This window comes from Helicoverpa armigera, chromosome 1, assembly GCF_030705265.1.
Source record: "Helicoverpa armigera isolate CAAS_96S chromosome 1, ASM3070526v1, whole genome shotgun sequence".
NCBI lineage: Eukaryota > Metazoa > Arthropoda > Insecta > Lepidoptera > Noctuidae > Helicoverpa > Helicoverpa armigera.
The window spans coordinates 10,150,577-10,174,692 of NC_087120.1; the positions used below are offsets into that span (position 1 = coordinate 10,150,577).

The 24,116-nt window shown below is 37.1% G+C and overlaps 1 protein-coding gene across 1 annotated transcript; it reads right to left on the reverse strand.

The window, feature by feature from the left end:
• Window positions 1–994: 994 nt before the first annotated feature.
• On the reverse strand, window positions 995–23,709 carry LOC110374595 (sodium channel protein Nach). The gene is made up of 12 exons (XM_021332363.3): window positions 23,520–23,709; window positions 23,023–23,119; window positions 19,206–19,315; window positions 18,791–18,956; window positions 17,870–18,018; window positions 13,583–13,715; window positions 6,701–6,865; window positions 4,817–4,928; window positions 2,455–2,508; window positions 2,081–2,216; window positions 1,678–1,784; window positions 995–1,294 (listed from the first exon to the last, which is right to left on the reverse strand). The coding sequence occupies exons 1-12, from the start codon at window positions 23,699–23,701 to the stop codon at window positions 1,038–1,040; spliced, it is 1,668 nt and encodes a 555-aa protein (XP_021188038.3). The 5' UTR covers window positions 23,702–23,709; the 3' UTR covers window positions 995–1,037.
• Between the last annotated feature and the right edge of the window lie 407 nt (window positions 23,710–24,116).

The window sequence follows — 24,116 nt, forward strand, 5'->3', positions numbered from 1 at the left end:
GCGCAACTGTAGCTAAAAGCCATTCGAGAGTCTCAATAGGCACAAAAAAAAACATTCATCAATATTTTGTTCTATAGGCATAGCAGTTTGGATAGTAAACAATTACAAACGTACACACACTAAACTCCGTGTGTAATGTATTGCTAAATTGGACCTAATTGATATAATCTTAAGATTAGATATAGAACTGCGGCAGAATTCTTCCTTGTTACGCTATGTTGGACGCGTATTTAACTACCAGTCTATACAGATAAAATTAAAATAAATACCTAGATTATATTCAAGGTAATGTAATGGCAATTTAATTACGCCTGAAAGCCTAAACTGATAAATGATCTTAATTTTGACAGCGATGAGGATCAATTTGTCGACGTCCTTTATTAATTTAAGTTTCCTTTTATGTGTAAACATAGATTTAGTTTTATTTAGATCAGAATATCGTGGAAAATATTACTACGCATACGTGAAGCATCAAATAGCTGACTTCGGAGGCGCAGAGTTATTTGTCGCGAATTGTAAACAAAGTGTAACCCACACAATGAACTTTATTTATTGTAGATAAATATATGTATTTGATTCAATCAACTTCCACGAAAGGTTTCGTCAAGAAGTCTATTATGTTAAATAGGCAGAAAAGATTACATTCGCATACCTAATGATGCTCGTAAATATTAAAGTGGATATAAGAGTACACTTTCACTTAATTGTATAATAGAGGAATGTAACAGGAAAACATTAGAAATGTGTTTATCACTGTTGTCGTCATCATCATTGATATTGTACCTAGGTAGGTACCTACAATATTTGTGTCAATGGCAATCGACTGCCGGTTTCGCTAAGGACACAGGCCAGAAACAAACTAACGATTCCAACACAAGCTTTCCTCTTCAAAATTATCAAAAGGTTAATTTGATAAAATAAAAGAAATTTTATTTAATATACTTTTTATTTACACCAACTGACTACTACCTATCGAAAACATTGCACACGCATATTCTTAAAACATTTGGTACTTAGTGATAAATAAATACTTAAAATTAATAATAAGTGCTTTTTTCAAAATAGTGATTGCGATAATTTTCCAAAGTGATAGATTTTTGATGGACCGATTTTGAAACGGTGTTGTCTACCCAATTATTCTTATTGGGGTATTCATTGACGTATATTCTGTTCTTCATTTTATTGCGAGATACGACAGAATTGTACAGCACCCTTACTGTGAAAAACATGACTAAATCGAAGCCGGATATTAGAGTGAAGCCAAGCATGAGACTCAGGAGACCGCCAAACGCAGCTGAAATCACATTATTAATGTATTAAACATTGTTGGTACGTAAACATAATAGAGCATCTCTTTGTGCGCTGATTGAAATAATGGAGGTACAAAATTATAAACACACAGTGATAATGTGCCTTGGAAGTGTTGATGTCAAGACAATTGCTTAGTATCTTGGACACTATTAATTTCTATGTAATTATGTTATGTGTCTACGTGAGTGGTAGCTATATGCTCTGCGAGTACCTATTACAGAGAAGATTCAATTTACAAGACTTAAAACGTCTTCTCCATTTTGATGAGAAAAAAAACCCTATTTTCTTTCTGTTTAATATTTTAGAGCCATAATCACTAAGATCGATGCTGTAAAATAAATCCTTCATCTCTCACTGCATACTCACCTAGAATATTTTGCCAGTTCAAATAAACATCACGTCTATATCTGGTAGATACCAAGTCGTTGAAGAAAACATTCAATAGCGATCGATTTTTAATGCTGACGTCATCGCTGTAATCAAACAAATACTCTTGTATTGTGATCTCATAAGCTAATAGGATCTATGTACAAACATTTCATAAATTCAATAATCGAGCAAGTAATTTATGCGAAAACAAACTGTCCCCGCCGTCCCGAGAGATCTGCCTCCACACCCGGATAAAAAGCCTTGACCCTTTTTCAGGAATTAGACTGTGTGTACCTTTCATATTTGTTCAGTTGTTTTGACGCGCAACCCTCACAGACAAACATACAGAACTATATTTTCGCACGTATAACGTAAGTAAGGAGATATCGATAGAACTTACAAGAATGGAAGTCCATTAACGTAAATATTGTCTGCTAGGTTACCGAGAGCGACTTCTAGTGGATAGTCATAATGTTCACACTCGGGATAACATTTGAAATTGTGCCGCTCGTCCGTGTGATTGCCAAAATCGTGATCTGTAATAAAGAAAAAATATGTCCATACCAAATTACATACCTACATGCCATGTCTAAATCCACTCAGTGGTTACCGTAAAAGCCTTACAAACAAACTTTTATACTCATTTCTGTAAACATAATTGAGAAATGGCTGTAATTGACAAAGTAACCCCACACGGCGCTCACCAGCATGCGAGCCAAAATATGCATCAATTTCTTATTCTAGTCTACATAAAACGAACAAGAGTCAACTTACTATAGACACGAGCCATGCAATCCATATCATAGAAATTACAGGTCCGGTATTCAGCTGAAAAAAATGGTTATTCTTGTAATAATACTCTGCATTAAAAATAGAACGAGTTGGTAATAATAGCTTGTATTCTAAATATATACCATTCTTTGTGAAAGACCTCAGTGAACTTAATTAACGTTGCTTTAAAAAAGTACATGTTCTAAGCCCCCTGGCGTGACTCTCAGTCTACATATGTAGTTATATAGCACGTCTACAAAATTACTTATTTTAATTAAAAACATCCATTTGTTCTATCTTAGACCGCAAGAAACAGTCCTTTACTAAGTCCTACACGCTAAGATTAAAATTATAACTTGTGTTTATTAAAATAAATGTAGTGTTTAATATGTCTGTGGAAAGGTAGGTACTCACCACCCTTACTATTAATTCATTAAGATTATAAATGCGAAATAAACTCTGTATATCTAAGTTTTGGGCTTGTTCCCACCTGCTCCACAACTTCATCCACAACGGGTTCAAAGCGAAAAAAACAATTCTTTAAAATATATAAAAGCCCCGAACTCCAAAAGATATAAAGATTTTGATATTTTGCCGACGATACACAAAATCTTTTGGAAGGAATTTGAAGGTATTATTAAATTATTTATTTTGTTCCAAAATTTTGGACGCATGTGGAAGAAATGTATGAAAACTTTGCTAACAGAAAACGATGGGTATGGAGTAAATGGGAACAAGCCGAGTTTTGCGCTTTCACGCCGTACTGCCGAACCCCATTAAAATCGATAGACAGTTTAGCTGAGACTAATAAAGAACACACTTTTTATCCGTGTACGGGAAGAAGTTCCTTCAGACACAAGTGAAGTCGCGGGGACCAACTAGTCCATTATAAAGTAGTTTGAATGTTAATTCTTATGCAGAACTGGAGTTTAATTGAAAATCCTTGTAGTTAGTTGCACCTGTAGAAACTAATTACGCAAGTTGCCTCATACATTATAATGAGGGCTATTTGCCTACTTTTATGACCTGCTGTGATGTTACTTAAACTAAAAACTGTTTTATGAAGAAGTACCTAGGCACTGAACATAAAAGAAAACTAACCACATGCTAAATTAAAGGAATCGGGCGTTACTTTGCGGAAACCACTGACATAAAACATTTCCTGAAGATGCTCGTGGAGGGGTGAATGAAACACATGTAGAGTATCCAAAGCCATCGATTAACTGTCACGTGGAAATTAAGGCTACATACACATGTTCCCAATAATTGCCGTCAACGCGCAGGCAATGTGAGTTTACGGCGCGAAGTCCACTGGTTGGCTGACCTGTGTTTTAACGGAATTTTGACAACGTGTCAAGCTGTGACGATACGGTGCCCACGAACATGGGCGTCGAGCACCAGGACCTAATGTTACAGTGAGTACCTTACAGTGGTCTTATTTGATAATCGATAGTATTTACTTCAGACCAGGCTCTGGGTCAGTAGGTAACCTAAAACCAGCTGTTCAAAAATACGGCGTGAGTTATAAAACTCTGCGATTCATCAGCTTTAATCTCATCGTCAAACAAAAGTTGTCCAGTATTATAGCTATCCAGCTTATAAACTTTTCCTTTGCTTCAAACCTGTGCTTACTACAGTATAATATCAGTTCAGTACTATGGTTTTGCACCGGCCTTTTCTGACAGGTAAAACCACCACAAATAGTAACAAATATCTTTGCAAACAAGTAACGCGGTGTCCTGCGTGAGCGACGAACGCGACGCGACGCGACGCTGCGAACGCGACGAACGCGATCAACTCAAAGGAATTCCCTACATGCGGCCTATGTGACAGTCTGCGGCGAGACGCGACGTAACGCGTACTTGTTTTGAGGGCGACCAGACGCGACACCGCGAACTATTCAGAAGCGTTGATTGTTGTGGGACAAAAAAAACATAAATATTAAAGAAATCGTTTATTAGTACAAACAAGTTGTACTTTAAATATGAACTTTCAAGCAAAATTGTAACACAACTTCTCCATGATTTGAGAAGTAATGACCAAAATCACGTAGGACATCTGTCGCGTATAGCATCGCGTCGCATTACGTCGCGTCGTGTTGCGTCGCGTCGCGTCGCGTTCGTCGCTCACGCAGGACACCGCGTAAATCCGTTTTCGCATCAAAAGAAAACAACCCATAACACTTATGAACCAAAGTTTAAAAACAATAAACACAAACTAAGTACCGGTTTCCCATCGTGTCTCGAGGGACTTTAAACCGAACCGGGATAAAAAGTAGCCTTTTCCTTATTAGACCTTAGACAGAACGGAGTGATTTTCGCATTTAAGTTTATAGGTAAAAGTAGTTTTAACAAGATAACATTACCTTCTCCGGGAAAAGACAGAGGCATGCAATTACACACTTTCTTTATCCATAACACCTTCTCATATGCCATACAGTTATGGAATGAATATTGTCGAAATTTGCCGATCTGTACCTGAAAAGATGCTCAAGATTAGTTTATGAAACCCATGTAATGTGCATGTAAATACATGTAATGTGCTGTGTAATACTACGAACTGAAACGCCTTATAAAAACTTACAGCATGTTTGTTTTACCCCCGCATACACCAACAGGAAAAGCAATCCTATCTGATACTTAATTTATTGATCAATTGTTATTCCCACAGTAGATCAGTGCAGTTGTCTTTGAAGACGGCAAAAAATACTTTAAAATATAGTAGGAAGCCCAACGCAAAGGGTGTAGAAGGCGGAAAAATTATAGGAAAAATAATTTAAGGGCGACCTGAGGTCAGGAAGTCGAAGAGGGGCTTTTAAAGGTAGAAATTGATTTATCAGAATTTCCGGCAAAACTACAAGTCCTACATATAAAGTTGAACAGCTAAGTTGTGGGCAATAGAAAGTTCTACTGCTTATCTCTTCGTGTAAACGGATTTTTTTTTCTCAAAGGCATCTTCACCTGTCACCCTGGCCTTTATGTTATTGTTTCTTACTGATATCGTTCGTGTGACTTCTTACAAAAAAAAATCAAGATTTCTAGTATACTTCAGTGTAAATACTAAAGAAACATAGTGAAATGCAATAAAATTATTATCTTTTCTAGAACATTTCAATGGATCCGCAGAGAAATACGTGCGACCACCTATCAGTTACTTCTCATGTTTCATTCTAATTCATTTTAAAGCTCTATATTGTGTTTTATATTGGAGAGCCATTACTCATGCAACGGTGACGCGGTTTCAACGTATAGCTAATGCACATCTGTACGAAGCATGTATGTACGAATTAGATTCAAGAATTGCATAATAAATTACTTGAAACAGTTTTGTTGATATAATAAACAATACAGAGTAAATCAATGCCCCCTAAAATCAGGTTGAATAATGTCGCATTATTGCAATCTCTGATAGTAAACACCTCATGACGCCAAAAAGCATAAACTGCGTCAGTAATTAATTACGATATTACATTCGATGCCTAAGTTTTTATAATTTGATGATATATGTATTTGATAGGAAAATCGCCAAGTCCGCATATCTGTTGTATGTGCGTCAATGACGATGTGCGTTATTCACAGATAAATTAATCACGGTAATCGTATTGTTTTAATTGATCAATCGGAAGACAAAGGAGATTAGAACTATATCAACCCGATGCCCCTGTTAAGGAGGGCAGATGTTTTTCATATAAATTCAGTAATTTGTTTATGTGGGCTCAATGAGCGTGTCACCTTATGTAACTACGCATCAGCAAAATACATAGTCACATTTTGTAATATTGTAAGTTAATATTGATCATAGTAATTGGATCTTACGAGGCAGTATTATATTAGTCGCTGAGCGACAGTGGTTGCAACGGGTTCACGTCTAGCATATTTATTTACCTCTTTCATAAAGATCCATTAATTCATAGCAATGCATTACATTTGCTCGCAAACAAATACAATTTTCGTCTTGATTTATTGGAGTCATAATTTCTGTAGTGCTATAAATTATATAAGGCATTGCAATAAATCCTGATTTTGCTTTTTCTTTATTTTAAAAGCTATGCATTAACTATGTTTTTCTCATTGATCATCATATCGATCATTGGTGATTGATATTTATGAAAATCCGTTTGAAGCTTGTTATACTTATGACTCTCTTTGATGTGTGGCAGCTGAGAAACTACTAGAAATTAGCAGGCCAAGGCTTGGAGTTCCAAGGTCTTGCATAGGCTCTAATCTAAAGCTTTGTAGTTGATACTTACCTCGTCGCTATAATAACACTGTCTTTGATCAGGACTGAATGACCGGATTCCCGCAGTAGTGTAAGTGCGTTCAGGAGACAGGGCTATGAGCAACTCCGTGGAGGGATTCACCATGCGGACTGGAGAATCCAAATCGGGGATGTTGTACGAGTTGTCGATAATCACCTGAATGAAAGAAAATCTGTTATTACTAAACTTGTGTCTTAGCAGCCGGTATGACATTTGCATTTCTATTCTAATGTCCCTTACGTTGGTGTCATTTTTTTATCTGAATTAAACGCCGCGTAAATGGATCTTAATATTTATCAGATTTTTATTGTCAGACTTTCTCTGACTTAAATCTTCCTTTGTTTTTTCTGCATCCTTTGGCGATTCTTTTGAACAATCCCGCAACCCTGTCAAGCTGAGTATCAACCAGTTTATAGGATTGGATTATTTACTATATCAGGTATTGGTTGTCACACAATACCTGATGAGTATAGTAAATGTATCTTAGTCTACCTACTCATTCAGGGAACTCAAGAGATAAATAAACACCCACACGACGGATAATAGAAAAACTGGTAATACAATATCAAAAAAACATGTTGTCTAAATAAACGGTTTTGTTTACAGAGGTTCCAATTATTTTGTAACAACGTACCTATCTGTCTAAATCTTTATTTATATCTTATTATTTCTGTATATATCTTCTCTACTAGAAATCATTTAGAGACGCATTTTTTTGCATTTCATTCCGTATTCGACTCTTGAGAAAGTAAGGACTTTCAAACGCTGCGGTTTTTGGAAGAGAGGATTTAAGTCTTCATTATTAATTTATATACAAGTCTGTACAAATATTTCTCAATTTTTGGCTTAATAAATATACGTAGATATGGGTTCCTTAAGGAAAAAGGAAGGCATAGTACGGCCGATTTCCGTTATTTTGATTGCTGCTCTAACCTTTAATCAGTTGTCACAATCAACTGATAACGCATATCACGAGTCACGTGTTAGCCGCGTATCTGCCAATCAATTAAGGATTTAGAAAATATCATTTGTAATCAACCAATTAATGTTGTGTGCGTGGCAGATCTTATGCTAGAGAGGGAGGTCAGTCAGGGGTCCAGGAAATGTGCCACCGCCTGTATTACAAGGATCGCCCCTTGTGCTCCGGCCGGCCATCATAGGGACCCCTCCCCACTAGGGGGAGGAATGAGGGGCCTGCCGTAAAGCGGGCAATCGCCGGTGGGGGACTGGATGCCATAGATTCCCAGACCCCCTCCTCTCAGGCGAGGTCGGAGTGCCGCTGGGCCTTTTTAGTGGGTATACCGGGAACATCGTTACCGGGGAGTCCCACATACCCCTCTCCCGTCCCCGACGGGAAGGGGAAAAAAAAAAAAGGGGTCCAGTAAATGCTTGCAATTAATAAAAGGAAATTACTTACTCTATCTTTATGTTTGTAAATCTTTTGTTATAAAAGAAAGGATTTTTGGGTGTTGCCTGGGGATGCGACCGTTGCGAGTATGTACTTTGGTAAATAATATCACTTCTAGTTTATGTGAAATACCTACTACTCAAACAAAGGAATATATGTAGTTGCCAAATCCTCTATCAGATCGATTCCCTGATATGACCATGTAATATTTGTGCATAAAATTAGTTACAAGTTTAAATAATAACTTCGGGCGAACGGGTGTTTACTTAGGATGACGTTACCGGTACCGAGGGTTCCGCAAATTAACATTATGAAGAACGTTTATGAAGTTAAGCAAATATTCGTACGTGCCTCACTCGCTGTCCGAGTACCAAACACTAATAATGTTAGTTTTTACCCGACTGCCAAAGAAGGAGGGTAATGTTTTTCGAGTGTATGTAAGTATGTATGTATGTCTGTTCCTTTGTGACCTCCTGTAGCCTAAACGGCTTGATGGATTTTGATGTATGAGGTATCGTTAGATTTGTCTTGATTACGGGAGTGTCATAGGATACATTTTATCCTAAAAGTCCCACGGGATATTTTTTCTAAATTTCCCTTTAAAAAAATATGTATGCGGTATCATTAGATTCATTTCAATCACGGGAGTAATTAATATAGGATACGTTTTTTCTCAAAATTCCCACGGGAACATGTTAATTCTGCGTCAACGCAAAGCAACTCATGCGTTAGCAAGCAAAAAGATAGGGCGTGGCCTGGCATGCGGCGCGCGGCGCGGTGCGGAGGGGGATATGCTCGAGTATACAGCCCGAATGCGGGCACACGCTTAAGGGCACACGTCGTTGACGGTCGTCTCTAAATAGCGATTTTTTCGATACTTCGTCGTCTGACGCGAAACTTAACTAAAGTATAAATAACTCGTTCTTTTTCTTTCGTGTTTCTCTCTTTAAATTTATTCGTTCTTTCTAATTAATTAACTCGTTCTTCCGTTCTTTTTTTTGGTTCTTTCTTAAATTCTTCATATTAATTAATAATATCTTCTTCTTCACTACCAACAGTCCAGATTGGCGGTAAATTTATGTTGCGGAGTAACATCACTCGTAATCTAAAGCCAAATGTCGTCGAAATAATTTAAAATGGTACTTACATATACATAGTCTTCTACATCTACAACATTTTCGTTAAATAAAACAGCTAAAAGTTATAAATAAAGAATTATTATTAAAAACAAAATACCCGACTGCACACTAAAAAGAGTAAAACAAGCCCACAATAATATTGATCAATCAAATGCTAAAAACTAATTATGTAATACCGTTTAAACAATACCTATATTAAAATACACTACAATATGTGTTCGTAATCGATAGTTAAATAAACAGAAACTTATTTTGAATACAAATTTACTGAATATAATTTATAAATATTGATGGAAAGCATCGCAGGCGGGGACCACCTTGACCGCCACCAACGAAAATTCTGCTAAATGGTGCACAACCGAAATGACTATAAATAAGCCTCTGTTGGTCCCCGCCTGCGATGCTTTCCATCAATATTTATAAATTATATTCAGTAAATTTGTATTCAAAATAAGTTTCTGTTTATTTAACTATCGATTACGAACACATATTGTAGTGTATTTTAATATAGGTATTGTTTAAACGGTATTACATAATTAGTTTTTAGCATTTGATTGATCAATATTATTGTGGGGCTTGTTTTACTCTTTTTTTAGTGTGCAGTCGGGTATTTTGTTTTTTTAATAATAATTCTTTTTAATCTGTTTATGCTTGTGCGGTAGCAATTGCTTATTAAACTGTTTTTATTGTTTCCGCGAAGCACTTCACCCTCGCTTTTTCATTGGAAACTCGCAACAACCACCTTTGTTTGCACGGACTATAATGAATTATATTGACGATCTAAACACTATAATTTTTCCTGAAGCTATTGAAAATCAAAAATGTGTATAACATTTCTCCGGCAGTTTCTCAAATAAGCTCTTTTAAAAGTCTTTTTTCTGATAGTTTGTATCAGAAAAGAGACTACCGTTTTATTTATTTTTACTGACGTTTGAAACCTCTATTTCTTCATCCAGTTGCACTAGAAAATCCAGTGACAGAAGTTTATTATTTATAGTACCTGCTATGATATGCAAAAGCATGAAAATGATAATAGAAACGCGAACTGCTCAAAAATCCGTTGGGAAATCAAAATCTCAGAAACAAATAAAGCGTTTGAGATAAAAGGGAAAAATGTGAACCAGCAAATGGTGCGTCATATTCATTTATATTAAAAACTGTTTTTAATCTGACAATTTTTATTAACTCGAGGTTTGACTTTTAAATTAGAAATGTTATACACATTATCTACCTATCTATAACGGATAAACCGGTTTGAAGCGATTTTTTTATGAAAGCTGGTAAAATATGACTCGTGATGGCCCGTTAAGATCGCCGGGGATTTTATGCTTTACCTCCAAAGCACGCAGGAAGATAGGCTGACGGCGTTTCATATCGTAGAGAAAAATAGAATATGACTAATGGACAATATTCTTCTAAAGGTAAAAATAAAACAGCAGAATTTAAAACGACTGCCTCCATCAATAACAAATATTTCAAGGGAATTATACCTAAAAATAAATATAATCTAATCGTGTTAATCTTTATACTCGTATAATGATGTAACTAAAGCATACCCACGAATTTTTGCTATCTTATGTACCTTCGAATACATAATCTTCTTCGTTTTCATATCCACATAAGTAACTATAAGGGTACATATGCTTACGGTAGAAAGGCAGAGTTCGTAAAAACTAATGAGTCTAGGTCTAGACTTACTACTTAGTAAAAACATAACTTTTATCGGTAGTCGGGCAAAAACGGGTGTTAACAAAATCCCTCATATAGGTAAAACCAAAATGTTACCTAGGTACTGTTTTAGTTCGAAAACAATTGAGCATGTAAACATTTCGGCCAGTGCTGCGGTATTGTTCGAAATAGTGACTGCGGCCTTGGTACACAAAGGACTGCAGAGGGAACTAAGGTAAGTTTTAGTGCAAAAAAATCTGGCACTTCCTCTAAAGCGAGGGGGTCATATTTGATGAGTTCCCACAAAACAGTTTTTCTCTCTATTCTAATCTACACGTGCCATGTATAACAAGTCATGTATTAAGTTATACTCGTGTAAATCCTTTCCAATAAGTAAGTATTGCATCGCAGTTTCCTTGTCATTTACGCATCGCAGAAGCCGATTGCTTGCTAGGAGGTACATGAGCGTACCGTACGATAACTCGATCAACCCTGCTAATTACGAAACATATGCATGTGTAATTTGATATTATTTTCTTCTAAGTATATTGTGAAATTCGATTTACCTATCTATATACCTATTCATATTCATAGTTAGAGGCTCATGTTGTGAGGCAGTTTTTGGCATGAATATGGATGGATAGACTGTGCGGCTGACGTCTGAAAGAAGTGAACGGCGTGTTATGGCTATTGAAGCTTTAGACATGTTTGTAAAGCCTAAGGTAAAAAAGCCTGGGTGAGCTACAAATTTAAAAATTACAGCGCAACTTTCTCTGGCGATTTATTTGAGAATTTTCGTTAACTCATTTGGGACTTGTGAACATAAACAGCGATGCCGGGCCACTATTAACCTTCGAATTTTTGCGGTAGAGTATCATTAGGGGTTGATTACCGACGTGATGGGAATTTCGCCATGTGTGCGGAAAGGGTTCGATATTTCAAATACAGGGGGTATTTAGGGGTACCCACATATCATTGCCAAAGTCCTAAACCGAAGCATTCCATGCATAAGTGCGATGTAAGAGTGTAATACTGACTAGGTAGGTGCTAAGTATGGAGTGAAACCCTAAAAACTTTTTTCTCACGTAAACAGCGTTAGAAAAGAACAATCCCAAACAACAATCGTTTCATACGGAATGCAAAGAACTTCAAACAACCCTTTATAATTGCACTTACAAATCATGTTAAATCTAAATATATCTAAATATATCTAATTAAATCTAACTCAAAGGTGACTGACTGACTGACTGGCTGACTGACATAGTGATCTATCAACGCACAGCTGAAACCACTGGACGGATCGGGCTGAAATTTGGCATGCAGGTAGATGTTATGACGTAGGCATCCGCTAAGAAAGGATTTTGATCAATTCTACCCCCAAGGGGATAAAATAGGGGATGAAAGTTTGTATGAAACTTTGTCAATTTTAAACCGATCGGACTGAGACTTTGCATGCATAAAGCTACTATGGCGTAGGCAACTCTTAAGAAAGGATTTTGATAAATTCCATCCCTAAGGGGATAAAATAGGGGATGAAAGTTTGTATACATCTTCTTAGATTTGTACACGCTAATCTTCCGAACTACTGAACGGATTTCAATGATTTTTTCTTTGTTGTATCAGTATTAAGCCTGGTCAACATATAGGCTATAATTTATTTTCGAAACTTGAAGACCTGATGCAGAACTCCAACAGACCAACAAAACTATAAGAGATACAAAAATGGTGCCATGGCAAAAATTGTTTCATGTGATGAGCATTTTCAGCTGAGATAATAAATTTTAAGATCTGGAACACCTGATGTGGAACCCCAAGAGCCCAGCTTCTCTATACCATATACAGGTATGACGTTTTAGCAAAAGTTGTTCAATTTGATAAGCACTTTCTATTGACTTACACAAATTGAAGATCTAAAACACCTGATGTGGAACTCCAGGGGCCCAGCTAGACTATAGCATATAGAGGTATGACGTTTTAGAAAAAGTTGTTCAATCTGATAAGCACTCTCTGTTGACTTATAAAAATTGAACCACACCTACACCTGATGTGGAACTCCAGGAGCCCAGCTAGAACCATGACGGGGGTAGGTCTCACGCCTCTGGTTTGGCTTGGCCGTCCAGAGTGGAGTCGCTAGAGCAGGATTAGTAGCCCTGCTCGGAGGGTAGGTGCCTCATGGTAAGCACAGGGAGCGCGTAATCTGCGTTTAAAGTCCACCGAGGTATCCTCACCCTTCAGCTCATACTTGAGAGATTGGTTCTCTCTCTACCCACTAAACCACCACGACTTCCACTAAGTCACCACGACTTTGTCATCTATTTAATGTTTTTTTTACGTAATAATACTTGTGTAATATTTTTGCCACACACAAATGCGGACTAATTAGAATCACTACTTTTATCCCTATGGTCACGTCTATTGCGGTTCAGTTCTCAGCGTTTTGTTTAATCTGCTGTGCTTTTGCTGTTAAAGTACAAAAATTAAGTATATAGAACGTTTCTCTTCGGTCCCTTAAAATTCAATATCAGACTATTCAGATCTTTGATTTTGCTGACCCCGTAGTCGCTGGCATAAGGGGCAGGATCCGCGTACGAAGTCGCGGGCAGAAGCTAGTGAATCTATATAGGTATAAGCAAAAAGTATCTAGATAGTAATGCGTACCAAAGCGCCTTGCGATGCTATCATAGCACTGTAGTAGTCTTCAGGATCGGTGTACAGGAGAACTGTCAGTGCCGTCTGGTAGCCACACGAAGCCACACGCCGAGGCGTTTGCACGTAAAGCTCGTCGTTATCACTGCAAATTATAACAGTAAAAACATGACAGGTAATTTCACAGGATAATGTGACTCGATCTTGTTAGGTTCTATAATAGCATCCAGACAAATTTCCGGACAGAGCCTCCTTTATCGAAGGAGATCAGCTGGCTGTTCAAGTCATAATTTAGTGCAAAATTGTTAGTGCACACAAAGTTTTTTATTTTATATTTAATTCTGAAACTGTTTTATATAATTTGCATGCCCATGTGACGGTAGAATATGGAGAACTTTTGTAAATGTAACACCTGTACCTGTACCCATGTTTGCAAGTAAAAAATGACTTTGACTTTGAAAGGTGTAATCTATAGATACCCTCACTCCCATCAAATAGGGCGGCTATCAGACACGAACGGAGAGATCAGGCGACCGACAGCTTAAGGCCTCTGCCTCGAATTTTGCGGGCAGCGGGGCGGCAGCGGCGGCGGCGCGGGCGGTCACCGTTTTGAATGGAGCTCACCGCTCGTTGCCCGCTCCCGCGCCGCTGTATTCGAGGGCCGGTCCATTTGATTATACGCGTAAGATCCTGCCGCTCCCGCGCCGCCGCCGCTGCCGCCCCGCTGCCCGCAAAATTCGAGGCAGCGGCCTAACGGTCTATCTGATCCACGGGCCCTGTGGAGAGTGTCTATTAGGAATATTAGGTAAAAGTGATAGTGAAGCCTGAGTTTTACTTGTATTTACTTATGACACAATTACCTGTTGTATAAACTGTACACGTTGCCATTGTGTTATTCTAAACTAATTATGGCATACAGAACAACTCCAAAATTATAAAGATTTCAATTGAAATCTTATAAAATACGTGCCGGATAACAACACCTAATTAAGAGTAAGTTGTAGATATCCTAATTTGGTTTCTTATCAATCTAACTAATCGTTATTTCTTAGTAGGCAGGTAATAATAACGTGCTCCGCCAATTGATTTTCAAATAAGTAAACTGATATGATCGCTTCATGTCCTAGAGCGACGTCGGCAGCAACAAAGAGAGAGATATTACCTCTATACATACATGTACTTAGTTTTTTCCGCGGTTCCCACGTCTCAACGAAACTATTTCGCTCATTCGGATAGAACGTGGTCTACTAAATGCTAAGTATTATTCTTAGCTAAACTAACCTTTGGTCCACGTACCTAGTGACTTTTGAGACATAAAAGCAAGTAGGTGTTTCTTACCAAAACGCACGTGTGTGACTATCAGCTAGCTACCATACCATATCCATAGGAATTTAGCCTCACGAACGCGAGTGGGTAAATCCGTTGATATTTTTATAACCGGGAAGGAAGAGTAGAAAAACAAAATCACTTTCACCCTTATAACGTTGAACGGGGTTTATTGTCAGTATGACTTTCAACAGGCATTCGCTGATGAAACAATATCTACTGACATCAAAGGTTGTTAGAGGATTAATTTACCTTCATGCAGTAAGTAAGCACACATTCAAATCCCAGAGTTATTACATTGAATAATATTTTACAATATGCACAAAAGAAATACTTTTAAAAATAGCATGTCTGAGCAAGAGTTTTCGAGTAGATTATAAACGTTTAAGAAAATCTACATTATCACAGAAATATCTGAATGATAAGTCGCTGGCAATGCAATCAATTTATATTACTTTGGGCAAAAGTCAGAATAAAATAAAGTTCTTTATATTTGTAGTAGCAACTATGCTTATTTTTACATTTTATCGCCCAAATGATTGATTATCTCTTTCCAAAGTCTATGCTGAGTGAAAGTTATATTCTTGCAACCGATTGCTTTTAGACTATCGGATTCAAGTCAGTTTGTCGCTCGACAGGAACTGCGTTGGATATATGACACTACCTATTATAGGTATAGTTTTTCCTTGCAATTTTGATCACGCCACGAGGGTGTTACCTATTTCCTGATGCCGGATAAAACTAGGGTAGTTTTTTTTCATTCAAATCACTTCTCATAGCTAAGATATAATGTTAACACCAACACGAATGTCTTACTCCAATATTGACCCCTTGGTAAATTAATTCAAATTCTTCTTAAAGATTATTTTTTATATCTTGGATTTATCATTAAGAAACAGATATAGGTACGAATATTTAAAACCGATAATCCAGGGGTATGAATATGCAGTAGATAAACGTTCAATGAAATGATAAGGTGACCCTAATTCTATTATAATGACTTCATGTTGGTACTTAATTACCTAGGTGTCCAAAAATTCAATAAGGACTTTACATAATTATGTTTGTCGCAAAATAGCTGTTCATATGATCTATATCTACATAGGTGCCAACATTATTTAAACCGATCTATTACTGAGTTTTTATTTATTTTGCGTCCATTATTACAGGATTGCTTGTCATGGGCAGCTGGGATACCTCATTTTACTGTGTTCTAATTTCCGTGAAGCATTTATCGGTATAATACCTATCTCAGCCCACTACCTCACTTTAAAACAACAACAAAACAGATTATGTAGGCATTTGTCTATCAACAACTTATTTGAAGATATTTACTTAAAATATATTTTCAAAAAATCGCTTCGAATATTACAATAGTGGTTCAATTCCAGCTGCTAGTCTAGTCCATACATAAAAGTTGCAAATGACCTGTGATAAAACCGCTTAAAAACATATGCTCTCACTACAAATCACCCTGTACCTATGTATTCATGGTAATAAGAGAAAAATAAATGAAAGAACTCGAAATTGCCGCAATACGAATCGTGAGACAGGTCCAACCAGTCGTTTAAATTATTACAATAACGTTTAGAAAATATTTATGTAGGTTATATAGTATCCTGCAGAGAAGAGATACTATCGAGACATTATGTAACAAAGTCGCTGGTTTTTCAGTTGAAAATTCTCTCAGCAGGTTTTAAGTTATATTTGTTCATGGTTTATGATTTTACGGTTGGGTCTGTAGTACACTATGGTGTGTTCCAATTTAAGTAGGTACCAATAGAATTGGCAAGGCACTTATCGAAGTAACCAGTAGAGTGTATCTTATATATGAAGCTATTTGGCTAGAATATTTATAGGCTTACCTAATAAGATCTTCTAGATCTTTCCATGTGGTAATAAATTAAGCAGCTCAATTTGCTAAGTGGATCGGTCGATTAATTTGTTCTTCGGACAAAGTTTCCTAGGGCAATGTTGTGAATGAAAACTTGCGTATAATAAATCTACATAAAGAACATTTACTTAATTATTTGGGTGCTGTTAACTTAGTTCGTCGGGACGTGGAGTGAAATCGCTGATAACAGCTAATTAGCAGAACATTAAACAATTATGTGCTATGAAATAGAATAATAAAAATAACAGACAACAAATCAAAACATATTACACAGCTGTGTAAGTACTTTCGAGTAGCCTAAAGAGAGTCTTTGTCCTATAGACACTTAATAAGCCGTTAGGATCACAGGATCAAGAAGTTTGACAGGAGGACAGGAAGAGGGATGCGGGAAGGAGGTCCGACCCAGATACTAATGTCCAAGGGGTGACAGACCGCGTCCGCGGACACCACGGTCACGCACTTTCACAAAGGAAATTAGGAAAACCCGTACAGCGGTTTCACACTGGCGGATTTTTTGCGTGTGTAGCTAGGATTCTGTATTTCTTTTTTTATTAGGCGCGGAAAACCCATTATAAAAAGGTTTAGTACGATCTTCCCAGTCTTTCGGGGGCGGCTTCCAGTCTAGCCGTGTACCGGCAGGCCGTATGCAGTTGAGTGCTGACTTACATAGATCGACTGCCTATCTGACCAACCGTTTGGTACGACTGGTTGTAAGACTTCTTAGCTTCTGACTGTCCGTAACGACTGCAAAAGAGGTTCAAGCGGCATTTTGGATGCACTACTTTTGTACAATCTTCTTTTCTCGATGAGTTTAATCAAGTGGATCGTATTTGTGATAATTGTATGAGATAAGCAGTCAAAACGCTGCATATAAAAAAACCGCACGATAGTGTTATTGTTGCACGGAACGGAAAGTTTTCAGGTGTGAAAGCGCCATAATTCTACGCATATTTAGTAGACCAGCGCCCTTGCCAAAACAAGCGTCGAAATGACCACTGAGATTAACAAAACGTTGCAATGATTTATTATAAGGGGGTCCCTGTAATAAAAAGTATAAGTAAGTACCTAACACCACTTACGTAATAGGATCCATAACGGCGAAATAATTAAAAGTGCAGCAAATGCTGAGCAAAGTGAAGATTTGCTGAAATATCTCGTCACAGCGATATACGACGTTCTTCCACATGCATCGCTGCACCAAGTTACTGCATGTAGAAGCTGGGGATAGCTGCAAGGTGTGTAGAAAGTGAGACGTATTATTTATCTGCTTGAGTCTAATTACCTTACAAATTTAACTTAATTTTCGCAGGACAGCGTCGAACGCATTAATGCAATAAAGTTGGAAACATGTCCTCCTTCGAGCCTTTTTCCCAATCATGTTGGGGTCGGCTTCCAGTCTAACCGGATTCAGCTGAGTACCAGTGCTTTACAAGAAGCGACTGCCTATCTGACCTCCTCAACCCAGTTACCCGGGCAACCCGATACCCCTTGGTTAGACTGGTGTCAGACTTACTGGCTTCTGACTACCCGTAACGACTGCCAAGGATGTTCAATGACAGCCGGGACCTACAGTTTAACGTGCCATCCGAAACACAGCCAATGGTGTCTAAGATATACTTAGAAAGTACATACAAACTTAGAAAAGTTGCATCGGTACTTGCCTGACCTGGGATCGAACAAGCGCCCTCATACTTGAGAGGTTGGTCCTTTACCCACTAGGCCACCGCGGCGTCTAAAGTTGGAAACATGTACCTAGTTGAAAAGTTAGGTAACAGAAAGGGACGCTTTCTGTTATTTTGACGAAAAAGGACTATAAAAAAAAGATGACAAATACGATAGTTGTTTACACTCACCTTGTTATCAGATCATGAGACTCATAAGTCGACAATCGACATAGCAGTAACTGACGGTTTTTTTGGAATGAAAATCCATGCATACGTTAACTGTCTTAGATACCTTTTTTTTTTCAAATAATAATTCTTTGGATATAGCTTACTCACAGTTTGAAATAAAGTTTCCACGGTCATGTTATTATAGTCAATGACACCTTGCAATATCTGCAAATCTGCCTGTTCTTCATCAGTAGCTGTGAATGTTGAGAACAACAATGGCACCAAACGGAACGCTTCGAAAACGAAGTCCGCGGTCACGTTGTCAGGAAGAGTCCTAGAAATTAGGGAAGCAATTACAGAAATGAAGATAGGGAACACAGCGTAATCAGCAAAGTCGCGTAATCATCAAAGTACATAAAGCCGTGGTCTGCACTTAAATATCTCACACTAAATTCGGGACAGCAATTTCCCCTTATCTTCGGACTTAGCGATCCAATGTTTACCTACGTTTATGTTAAGCATTGCGTTTGCGACCACTGAAGAAAATGATTCAAGTTGATTTGGGTACACATAGAACACTTACAAGTTGTTTGCTAAAGTCCTCGCAGCCTTTTTGGAGACTATGTTCAAATCGCATATCGTTATAGCTGGGAATGGTACGTCCCAGATTGCTCCTTGTGTACTTTCTATAATCTAAAATGAAACACTACACATTATTCCTTACTCATGTACAAAACTGTGTCGAGAAAGAAGTGAAGTTATAAAATTCTTTCAATGTAAGTACTTATCTATGCTTGCATGTATATTTCGAAAGTGACGCTAAAAAAAGGATGTTAATGAAATCTGGCACAAAGCCTAAACACGACCCGAAAAAGGATACTTTATTATCCGGGAACGTGGAGTTATTTCGGGAGGGAGCCGTAGAGTTATGGGAATATACGAGAATGTATAAGCAAATAAACCCTTCTATGGTTAGTAAACTTTTAATATAGAAGTAACTTATTTTTCGACGGTTCCACTACTTACTAAACTTAAGTCCTCGAAGTGCAAAGACTCTGTTTAAAAATATTATACCTAGGTATGGGGTTGATGTTACTTAGTGCTCAAGGGAATTATTAAATATTGAAAAGGAAGTCCTAAGGTTAAACATAATCCAATATTCATGAATTGTATATTGATTATGACGCAAGAGTTTTATCTATTTTAATACGAGCTTCTTAAAATAATCAATCTTCCAATGCATTTAGGGAGGTACTTTAAATTAATCTGCATAAAATCTGATAACATTGTGCATTTTTTAGATACCTTGTTTATCGTTTATCTACCACCTACAGGGTTTGGCGAACGACTTCGACCGTGTGGACTTTGGATATTGCCCATTGCCGTTCCTGTACCTACCTATTGGTACGTTCCCGAGCTACATACCTACTTAGGTGTCTAATTGTTAACCAACGGCTGTTAAAAGTTTACGTAACCGTCCGTTTGGGTATGCACATCTTGATATGACTTTTTATTTAACTGAGCTATTACTTTCAGGAACATTTTATTTTTTAATATGCCATGTACCTACTTATTGGTTGTAAGTGATATCAAGATTGTTTAGGTACCTTAAGTGAAGGACTACACATACGGAGTATAGGTAACCTGCCAAATACTTCAAAGTTTGAGTTAGAGACTTTAAAATAAAAGCTTTTCTATTTAAAGTTAAACCTCATTGGGTAGGTTCACGGAGGACAGAAGACTAGCGGAGGTGCCCTAACGTAAAATCTCCTAACAAAGCAACGCGCCAAAATTCGGGTGAGCGGGGGACGAGGAACGTTACTGGCTCCACCCGTGCTCCACCCTTATACGCCTTTTATGGGAAGCCACCCATTTTTTGTAAATCCATCTAGCGTGGAATAGGACAATTAAGGTCTAACCCTAAACTAACACCGACCACTAAAAAGTGAAGTAAATACTCAAACTTAATAATTCTTTACAAATAGTAATTGAATTAGAAAGTTTGAAGAAGCATTCATTTGAAATGACCAAAGAAAAAGAGAGAGATAAAAAAAGTTAGAAAAATAATACTTATACAAGTATTATCGGGTGCAGAGAACTTGCCCCACAACAATTCATTTACCCGCTCAGAAATGAAATAGGTATGATTCTACTAGGAACCATTAAACGGAGACTCGGTTAAAAATCATTTTTATTCACCACGGGTCTAAAATACCCCCATGGTGTTACTTAAGTATCAACTTATGTCATTGTGTTAGTTCGTCTACTAGCCACTATGGCGTCACAAGCACGAAAATTTGTTCTTTTTGTTCTAGAACCTTACTGATGATGACTGTTGTTCTTTTCGATGTTGCCATATTATGAAATTCACCAAGAACAATGGAAATTTTATTAAACATTTTAGGGACAGCGTTATTCAAATTAGAATTTTCACAACTATATCATATTGACGCATCCACTAGTTGAGGTATTTTATGTGCGTCGAATGTTATCCTGAGTAAAAGTACAGTCAAAAAGTGTGTAAGGGAAGAGAGATATAGGTTAAATATTGCTGAGGATCAAGATAAATAAATGGGTAAAAATTTTCGTAAAAAGTTTTATTTAAAACTAGCTTTTGCCCGCAACTTCGTTCGCGTGGAATAGTGACTACCAGCAGATTTTTGATTTGACCAATAGATGGCGCTACATGTCCGGAATAATTTTATTTTTATTTTTTTTTTGTAATAAAAACTATCCTATGTCCTTTCTCAAGTTTCAAACTATGTCTGTACCAAATTTCACACAAATCGGTTCAGTAGTTTAGGCGTGAAGAAAAGACAGACAGACAGACAGAAAGACAGACAGACAGAGTTACTTTCGCATTTATAATATTACTTTGGATAACACAGTAGGTATTAACAGAAAAATATTCTATAAAGCTATAGACAGGAACATCCTTGTTCATCCATCATAACAAAGATATTCATATTCACTTATCGAGTAATCTTCAACAAAAACATGTTTTTTAGATAAAAAAATAAAAGTTGTGATAATTTTTAAAATAATTGTAGCTTTCAAATAAAACCTCTTTTAAGTATGGGTGATTGAATTTTCTACGACTGGTAACACTGATAAAACTACATATGTAGTTTTGAACGCATAACCATCAAGGTGGCTGAACCACTTGTAGAGGTAAAAAATAATAGTTTAAAAACTATTCTTTTTATTTTTCATACCGAATTCATAGGGCTGCATTTCATTAGCCAATCCGCCACTTTGGGACGGCCGCCATATTGGATTTAGGTTACGTGATTATTATTTTTCGTAAAATAATAAGTCTCCACCTGCCATTTTTACGTGTGCAAATATTGTTATCGGCAGGTGCCATAGTACCATAATTATCCCCGTTCCCAGTCCATTAGCATCCCATCCCAATAGCCCTAGTAGTTTTATTCCATAATTAGCAATAGTTTAACACAGAACCGGGGATTGTCCTTGGGTACATTTCTATAGTGTATACAGGGATAATCGTCGGTTTTGTGTTGCCATTTCATTAAAGTTGTCTCTAAAGGGCTTCAGCGTGTTGGCTTTAGCCCCACGTTCGCCTTCCAAAAATCAGTTTGTTTCATAGAAATCAGTTTCTTCAAAATGTATGGAACATATTTTGGAATATTTCGTAGGTATCCAGTTTGGTTTATTTATGATGCGTATCCATGTGTTTCTTATATCATGGTTAACGGGAAATCTAAAAAAGGAAATAATAATTAATTTATGAAATAATATTTTCATAAATTAATACTTATTATTATTGCAACGTGGTCTATCTGGCCTGACGAACGCAATTTTACTTCAAATATTAAGTCAACTACTTACCGAAAGATGGCGTATTTTAGAAATTTTTAAATTTCATGTTTTTTTATTTGTTTTGGTTGGTAAATAAGGTATAAAAAAGCTTTTAGCATGCAAGTAAAAATGAAGCTGCTATTTTAGCCAAAATTGGTACTAATAGTATGCATTGATACGAAAATAATACAAATTCACTAAAAACTTCTAAAAATTCAGCTATTCGACGACAGATGTCTCTAGCAAAAAATATGTTTTAGAGTTAAAATATTACTTACACGTGAAATGTTATCCTGTCAGTATGTTTGAGTTTGGATCCTGAGCAATTTCTACAATTTATAACAGCACACTTCATCGTTTTTATCAAATAAAAAATAAAATATATTCAAATTGTGGTAAAATACGACTAGATGACAAGATGTCAATTTGAAGTGAAGGACGGTATGTGGGCGTTGTCCATCCACGCCTGCCGTGACGTAGTCGTGACGTATTTGACCTACCTACCTGAAGGCGCGTGACCTACCTGCTTTAGGGCATCTCCGCTAGTCTTCTGTCCTCCGTGGGTAGGTTATACTTACAGTGACTATAGGATTCCTGGCGTACCATTTGTACGCGGTGACCACAAAGTAGATGGCAGCGAAAATACTAGTCACCACCGCTAATGCCCAACAGCATCTAGAGATGAACAAGTTCGAAATAATTGTTCATTGACACAAAGCATTATGGTCTAATTAGCATGTCACGATTTTGCTATAGGACTTGCCATAATTACGTTGTCATAATATATCAAAGCTATAAAAGGTTTAATTTTACTGTCTGACCAATGTATTACGGATTTTATTCTTAAGAAGGTAGACTTAGAGCAAAAACGAGATTAAAGTGTTCCTTTATAGCAAGTAAAAATCGATCATATTTATCTAATTTTATAAAAGATCCCTAGTCTAAGAATATACAAAGCTTTCTCAAGTTTCGCAAAGGGCACTTAATCTAAATATAGAAAAGGTGGGTGCTTAATTAGTTTATACGATAAATAAAGAAACTTAAAGCCTACATCGTTAGCGGGAAATGCGCAAACCTTTCTACGTAGTTGAATTCTTCCATCACGATATATTTGTATCCGTGCAAATCCGTCCTCTTACAAAACTCGACGAAATTGTTCCTCCAGAAATGTTTCTTCGGTGTCTTCTTCATGCTATTGTTGGCGTAAACGATTTTTCTAGACTTGACATTAGATTTCCCTGAAGTTTGCTGCGCCATTTTGAAAGAACTGACTTCAGCGAATGCCCGTGTCCGTCTAACGTGAACAAGGGGTGTTGATTGTGAAGTTCACACGACCCAGTCATTAAAAAACTAGATCTATCAGAGATACCACGGCGCGTTTATGAATATTTAAGTAAGTACCTGCCCAGGCCACGGACGATAACCATAGAGTTTAAAGGTGATTTTTAATTTAGTAATAGGATAATTGTTTCAGAAAACTTGCAGGTTTCTCAATCTATTTTGTCTGTAGGTACCTACTATAGGTATTGAAGTTACCTAATTATAACTTTGCCTACGCCCAATATAATGTCTTTTCTTACATGGATTTGATTTCTCTGGTCCTACTACTTCCAATTGTTGATGCAGGTATTTATATTTTACGATCAGAGTTAATACCTACTTACCTACCTAT

What these genes read in the sequence shown, in the direction of transcription:
- LOC110374595 (XM_021332363.3), bottom strand. Translation starts at nt 23,701, where the DNA reads ATGGCGCAGCAAACTTCAGGGAAATCTAATGTCAAGTCTAGAAAAATC. An exon ending in TTGCATGGCTCGTGTCTATA is followed by an intron (nt 2,217 to 2,454) that starts GTAAGTTGACTC and finishes TCTTTATTACAG; the next exon opens with ATCACGATTTTGGCAATCAC. An exon ending in GTTAATGGACTTCCATTCTT is followed by an intron (nt 1,785 to 2,080) that starts GTAAGTTCTATC and finishes GTTTGATTACAG; the next exon opens with CGATGACGTCAGCATTAAAA.